The sequence below is a fragment of the Mastomys coucha genome, chromosome X, assembly GCF_008632895.1.
Source record: "Mastomys coucha isolate ucsf_1 chromosome X, UCSF_Mcou_1, whole genome shotgun sequence".
Classification (NCBI taxonomy): Eukaryota; Metazoa; Chordata; class Mammalia; order Rodentia; family Muridae; genus Mastomys; species Mastomys coucha.
In genome coordinates, this window is record NC_045030.1 from 99281332 (window position 1) to 99288831 (window position 7500).

Consider the following 7500-nt stretch of genomic DNA (forward strand, 5'->3'; position numbering starts at 1 on the left):
AGAGAGAGAGAGAGAGAGAGAACCAAACTCCATTCAAGGTACATAATGCATAGTCAGTCCTATAGACATACACTAGACCAGTCCTCCAGTGAAAATTGATCCCCATCTTACCACACCCACTTACTCTCCCTAGAGGCAGTTACTGGTTTCTTCAGTCTGTTCATGAATATTGAAGTATATGGATATATATATATATATACATATATATAGTATATATGTGATATATATATACATATATATACATATATATATAGTATATATGTGATATATATATATATATATCATGTACTTTTTCACTCACATGGTATCATACAATACAAACTGTGCATCTTGCCTTTTATATATTTAAATTTTTTTCAGACAAAATTTTGTTCTAATGAAATTTCCCACTATCTTTCTGAATTAATTTTACTTTTTTTTTTTTTTTTTGAGACTATCTCATTATGTTGCCCAGACTGGCCTCCTGTCTTGGTTTCTCAGGTGTTAGGCTTTCAGAAATGTACACACCCATCCCGTACTTTGATCTGTTTTTGAAACAGGGTCTCTTGTAGTTCAGGCTGGCCTCAAAGTCCTTATGTAGTCCCTATGGAACTAAAGGTGGTCTTGAACTCCTACCTTCATGTCCTGAGTGTTAGGATTACAAGCGAGTGCCACCATGTCTGGCGTCTGACTTACGACTATTATTTTCTAAGAAAATATTTTCTCAAAGTTTTTCAGTTAATTTTGTAGTTATATATTATATGGTCTTGAAATATAAAACTAGTCCGGCTCTCCATACTTGCTAGACAAAATATTAATCTGAATTCTAGTACTTGCAACATTTTCTAAGCAACTTTTGCTTGTCCTACAAATCCTGCTGTCTTGCAGATTCCCGTGTTCTGACAGAGAACAGACTGAAAGCACAGTAAGGAATACTGAATATTGGGAGTGTAGCTTAATAGGTCTAGCATGCTTGAGACTCTGCCCTACATCTAATGTGTAGCACTGCAGAAGGGTACAGTGGCCTACACCTGCTCGCACTCCAGCGATGAGAAAGAAGGGTCAGACATTTGAGGCCATCCACACAACATAAGGAGTTTGAAGCCAGACTGAATAAGAGACCCTGTCTGAAAACCAATAAAATAAAGCTGACATAGGATACTGGATGTGTTTAGTACTTTGGGAAGATAACATTTTGATGAAAACCAGACAGTTTCTATTTTAAGAGATTTTATGCCACCCTCTTTGTTCACAACCTTTCTTTTGTCAACTCAAAGCATCACACCAGCCAGTACGGCTTAGTTAACTTGAGAACAGGGAGCACCGAAAGTCTGAAATAATCCTTAGGTATCCCAAAAACCATCTTGGCTTGTTTTATGGCCTTTCCTCCTCTTAACTCAGCATCAGTGACATTTTGAAAGAGCAGTAAAGAAGCTTAAGAGTTAAGGTTAGAGAAGAAAACTGGGCTGCAGTAGTGGAGGGGTGGATAACTAATGTTGGAGGCTGGCAAGGAACTAGGAGAAGTTATCAATGGAAGTAGGAATGAACTTGAGTTGAATGGATAAGTGTGGGAGACAGGGTAGAGGGGTAACCCGCAGGAGGAAAGATTAGGATGGAGGGCCAAGGTTGTCCTTGAAGCAGTTGTGTATGACATTTTGCTGTTGTTATAATTGGTTTGAGAGAAGAGTCTCTCTGTGTACCCCAGGATGATTCTGATCTTCCTGCCACCACTTAGTGATGTGACTCCTAGCTGCCCTGGGCTGTCATGCCTTGTATACAATAGTCTCTCGTAATTAAAATGAGTTCGTATCAACTAGCCTAAAAAATTTAAAACAAGGTCTTGCAAGTGTGACCGGCCTGAAATTTTCTATTTAGACCAGACTGGCTTCAGAGTAACAACAGGCTTCCTGCTTTTGGGATTACAAGCAGGCACCACAGCCCTGGCAAAGCCTAAATTCTGTTATCACTTCCACGAGTATTTGTTTAAGTATTGAAAATTTACTTGGTTTGAAGGAGAATTATTGTACTAATATTTAAGTAAAATAACAGCCATCCCCCGAAGCTATTTCTAGGAAGTCTGGCTTTCCACAGTCCACATATCTCCTCCTTCATCTATTACCTGGGTTCCTTTCTGAATTGCCTATCCAGATATATAAAGCAGTGCATTTTACTTACTCATTTTCTACCTCTCTTGGTTAAGTACCTTACATGGGTATCTTTTACAGGCTCCGAGGGCAGCTGCATAGGGAGAATGTTGATGATGTCAACAATGGCTCTCTTGTTTGACCTCACGTAAGCTTTGGGTAAGAGGTGAGCCAGAGCAACCAGGAGTCAGAAACATCTTGAAGCTGCCGGGATGCGGTAAGGGTGAAAGTTGGTCCGGGCAGGGGTGTTTTATTTTATTTTATATTTATTTTTGGTTACAGTAGTTAACCCCTACCCATTCCCCACCCACTACGCACCTCAGGAGCCACTACTGATCAAGGACATTTTCAGTACTCGCCCCCAAGTAGCTTAGCAACTTCAAAGTTGTAGTGGTGTTGGGAAGTTAGTCTAATGAAGCTCTCCCACTTGATAGGAGATGAAGGAGAAAATAATTGTGCAGGACCTGTGGAGAGACAATACAAAGGTTTAAGGACTTGAATGAGATGGAAGCTGGTGAAGAAGCTCAGGGAACTAAAAAGGCAAAGGCAGCAGTAGAGGGAGCGAACAAGAGGATCAGGTTCTTCGACTTGAAGTTGAAGGCCTTTTTCTTTTTCCCTAGAAGAGAGCCCTGTTTTGGACACGGGGAACCGCACTTCAGAGCCACTTCCGGTGAACTGGTCCTGTCAAGCGCTGCTAGTCTCAGCTGCTTTCAGCTGGTCCTAGTTGGGCGCCTCTTGGATCCACTGGGCTGCGCTTTGCTCCGCAGCTGTGCTAGTGGTAGGATAGCCTACTTTCAGCTGGGTGTGGCTAAAGTTCGGTTGGGACCGAGTACGCGCCACTGGGCTTGGCAGCACTCGGCAAAATGCCGATGCGTTCGACTTCGTTCGTCCAGGCTCGGCTAGGTCCGGCTGTGTGCTGCGGGGCACGGCTGCGTTCGGCTACGTTCGGCTGCGTTCGGCTGCGTTCGGCTGTTCGCCTCGGCTCGGCCGTGTTCGGCTAGGTCCGGCTGTGTGCCGCGGGGCACGGCTGCGTTCAGCTGCGTTCGGCTGTTCGCCTCGGCTCGGCTGTGTTCGGCTAGGTTCAGCTGTGCACCTCTGGGCTCTGCTACGTTCGGCTGGGAGCCTCTGGGCTCGATTGGATTTGGCTGTGCAGCGCTAGGTTCGGCTAAGTTCGGTTGTGCATCGCTGGGCTTGGCTGAATGCTACTGGGCTCCGCTAAGTTTAGCTCTGGGCTCGATTGGGCTCTGCCGTGCGCAGCTAGGCTCAGCTGCATTCGGCTAGGTTTGGTTGTGCACCTACTAGGTTCGGCTGTGCGCCTCTGGGGTCTATTGTGTTCCGCTGTGCGTTGCTGGGCCCAGCTGTGTTTGGCTAGGTTTGGCTGTGCACCTCTGGGCTCTGCTACGTTCGGTTGGGAGCCTCTGGGCTCGATTGGGTTTGGCTGTGCACCGCTAGGTTCCGCTAAATTCGGCTAAGTTCAGCTAGGTTCGGCTGTGCATCGCTGGGTTTGGCTGAATGCCACTGGGCTCAGGTAAGTTTGGCTGGAGCCTCTGGGTTCGATTGGCTTCAGCTGTGCACCGCTGGGTTCCGCAAAGTTCGGCTAAGTTCAGCTAGGTTCGGCTGTGAACCTCTGGGTTTGGCTGAAGCCTCTGGGCTCGATTGGGTTTGGCTGTGCATCCCTGGGCTCCGCAAAGTTCGGCTAAGTTAAGCTAGGTTCGGCTGTGAACCTTTGGGTTTGGCTGAATGCCACTGGGCTCGGCTAAGTTCGGCTGGAGCCTCTGGGCTCGATTGGGTTTGGCTGTGCATCCCTGGGCTCCGCAAAGTTCGGCTAAGTTCAGCTAGGTTCGGCTGTGAACCTCTGGGTTTGGCTGAATGCCACTGGGCTCGGCTAAGTTCGGCTGGAGCCTCTGGGCTCGATTGGGTTTGGCTGTGCATCCCTGGGCTCCGCAAAGTTCGGCTAAGTTCAGCTAGGTTCGGCTGTGAATCTCTGGGTTTGGCTGAATGCCACTGGGCTCGGCTAAGTTCGGCTGGAGCCTCTGGGCTCGATTGGGTTCGGCTGTGCGCAGCTGGGCTCGGTTGGAGCCTCTGGGCTTGATTGAGTTCGGCTGTGCGCAGCTGGGCTCGGCTAAGTTCGGCTGGAGCCTCTGGGCTCGATTGGGTTTGGCTGTGCATCCCTGGGCTCGATTGAGTTCGCCTGTGCGCCGCGGGGCTCGGCTAGGTTTGGCTGGAGCCTGGGCCTCCGCTGGGCGTTTTGGAGAGTCTAGCCTGCGCTCTTAGTGGGCGTGAAAGTCGGAGCGCCACCTAGCGATACTGCGTCCCCAAAAGTGAGCAAAGAGGAGCTCTGTCTAGAACTCAGAGGCCACCGGACCACAGGAACCGGCCGTGCACTGCAGCAGCCGGCCTCAGGCGCCTGTGGTGACGCCGTCTCCACGCGACAGCGTGCTGACCAGCCGTGGTCTCCACGTCTCAGGTTTCGCAAGGACGCATGGGAGGGGAACAGACGGAGGTTTATCAAGATGGCGGAAGCGGAGGACTCTCCCGGAGAACAGGAGTCAGCGTCATCCAAGCCTCTGGTGAGTTAGAGTACAGTGACAGAAGAGACTGAGGGTGAGGCAGAGCTCCCGGTAAGGAAGTCGGGAACGCGTTGAGGTCCGAAAGCTGGAGCTTCTTGGCTCTGCAGGCCCTAGCTTCTACAACCAGCTAACACTACACCTGTTCTTTGAGTTAACTGCATTTCCCTTCCTTGCGCTGCCCTTCTATGCCTTTCTGAGAATCTCCGCTGCCCTTCCACATTCTAGGGATTCTTTGACATTGAATTAAATGCTGAGCTTTGAGTGGTTTCTGAAGTATCATCTTTCACTGTCATTTATCAAGACTTGTCACCAGTCATTATGAAGTACTACAGAAGTAATCAAACTGCTTCCCACAGGACGCTGTCGTTTTATTAGTTGTAACCTGAACCTTTACTTGTTCAGTGACTCTAGTAGGCTAATTATTATTTCCAGGTGCTTTTTATCCCCTTCATGACCTATATGTTACTAAGAGCCACGGCAATACTGTTTGAGAACACAGGCTTTCTACAGTTAAACCCATGTGAGCTAGAGTCCATTCACACTGAAGCTTGTGTGAGTTTGATCATTTCATTTCAATGAAGGGTGTTTTTGTCTCTTAAACTGAAATGAAGATACCTGCCTTTAAAATAACATAACTTATATGAAGTGCCTAATAAAAGTTATGAGTGGAGGAGTATAAGGAAGTCATTGTTATGCCCTGGCGTTCTTCCACCCGAACAGTATTTGCTTACATAGTGTTTACTCAATAAATGATCCCATTTCTTTTGTTTTAAATTGGCAGCGAAACAGTAGAGAACTGTACCGAGAGGCAAGGGAACTTGATTCAAGTCCCAACTCTGCTGCCTACTAGCTCTATTTGTTCATCTCTTCAGCAAAAATATTTATCGAGTGTCTAGAGTGTTCCAGGCAATCTTTTAGGCACCAGGAATGAAACTGTCAAGGAGTATATTGAGTCTGGGGATGTAGCTCAGTGGTAAAGTGACTGCATTGCATATGTAAGATCCTTTAGGTCCAATCCCCAGCACTGAAGGGATAAGGTAATTTGGGTCATCTTATGGATCATTGTGACCCTGAGTAAAATCTCTCTAAACCCAAGTTTAGTCTTCCAGAAAATGATGAAGCTCATCACAGAATAGTGAAAAGTACATAAACTAATGCAAAACATTATGCCTACTGTGACATAGTTACAGGTAACCTAGCTGTTTTTAGTTTCCCTTTCCTCCAGACTGATCTTCCTTATGTAATGTCTATGATGTGTATAAGTATGTATGCATGTTTTTATGCATGCATGCATGTATGTATGTACGTACGTATGTGTAGACAGGGGCTTACGGTGTTAACCAGGCTGGCCTGGAACTCATGCTGGAAAAAAACCTAAATATTTGAAGGCAAGTGTCTAGCATTTACTGTCAGTATTTTTATTTCATTATATTCCACTACCTTTAATTAAAAGGAATGTTTAAGAATTAGCTATATTGCCTAATGTCTGTTGAGCTAACATTTACTTTTAGCTACTATGTAAAACCCTAAATATTCAGGCCCAACTTTAGAAAATGGTGATGTTTCTAAGACATTTTGCAGTTATAAGCTTAATTTTCTTTCCCCCATCTTTTCTCAGTTTGCAGGGTTGTCTGATGTGTCAATTTCACAGGACATTCCCATAGAAGGAGAGATTACTATCCCCTCCAAAGCTCGTGCTCAACACCATGACAGCTCCACACTAAATGAATCCATTCGTCGGACCATTGTGAGTTAGACTAGTTGAGAGACAACTTCTGTGTTATGGGAGTAAATAGGCACTAATACTTTGAAATACTTTTGTGTGGTTATTTGATTTTTTTTTAAAATATATTTCTTTTACTGAAATTTAAGATTTCCCCATGAGTGAGTTGTTAGTGTTCTTAGCAAACAGAGGGGACTTCCTGATACTTTGATCATCACAGTAGATAGAGTTATTTTTGTCTTTCAGATGCGAGATCTAAAAGCTGTGGGAAGGAAATTTATGCACGTTTTATATCCAAGGAAAAGTAATGCCTTACTAAGAGATTGTGAGTATATGAGGTTTTTGAGGATTTGTTTCAAACCATTGATACTTTATTGTTTCTGCTTTATAAAGCAAAAGCAAAAGTAATAAAGCTGATGCTGTTTTACAGGAATAAACAGTTATCTAAATGAAATTGTTGGCAGAAATTAGAACAGAATTTCAGAAGTTGAAAGACCTGGCTCATTATATTAAGTTCACCAATAAATATGAACTTAGAAAATGCTCACAGTTGAATTTGGTAATGTGATTTGGCTATAGTTAGGAATCCGAGGTGATTGAGATTCCAGGCCCTGAAGTCACAGGCCGAATATCTTACTTGAATATTGTGTCCATGTGGGGAACAGATTGTCCATAGCTCTTAATGTGCTGAAATGGGGATTAGGAAATGAAGAAAGGATAATTTATGACACGCGAAGAGAACAAACCTTAAAGGATATGTGAAGTAAGGGAGGGAAACAGAAAGGTTGGGAAGGCTTAGGTAAAACTTGCTACTAGGATTTGGAGTGGAAGGTAAGTATTTAAGTAAAGATAGAAAATATGGCATATTGGTTTCTTAGCATCCTGTCTTTCCTTTCATTGTAGGGGATTTGTGGGGCCCATTGATACTTTGTGTGACACTTGCATTGTAAGTATTTACACTTCTTCCTCATTTGAGCTACTGGTTTTTGGTTTTTGGTTTTTGGTTTTTTTTGTTAATGGCGTTCCAGAATTAAGGAAAAAATTGACTAGGCCTTTAGGATCTCTTTTATTTTTATTTTTTATT

The 7500-nt window shown here is 44.6% G+C and overlaps 1 protein-coding gene across 3 annotated transcripts in view; it reads left to right on the plus strand.

Moving 5' to 3' along the window:
* Positions 1–2232: 2232 nt before the first annotated feature.
* The window catches only part of Yipf6 (Yip1 domain family member 6), a 9443-nt gene continuing 4175 nt past the window's right edge, over positions 2233–7500 (plus strand). The window contains exons 1-5 of one of the 3 annotated variants that reach the window (XM_031365434.1): positions 2233–2340; positions 4591–4693; positions 6312–6440; positions 6663–6741; positions 7320–7362. In XM_031365434.1, the coding sequence (XP_031221294.1) occupies positions 2336–2340; positions 4591–4693; positions 6312–6440; positions 6663–6741; positions 7320–7362 (359 nt within the window). In that variant the 5' untranslated portion in view covers positions 2233–2335. Of the gene's footprint in view, positions 2341–2747; positions 2902–3316; positions 3652–4590; positions 4694–6311; positions 6441–6662; positions 6742–7319; positions 7363–7500 lie in introns of those variants that run through there. The other 2 variants (XM_031365452.1, XM_031365445.1) reach the window with 2 other exon arrangements.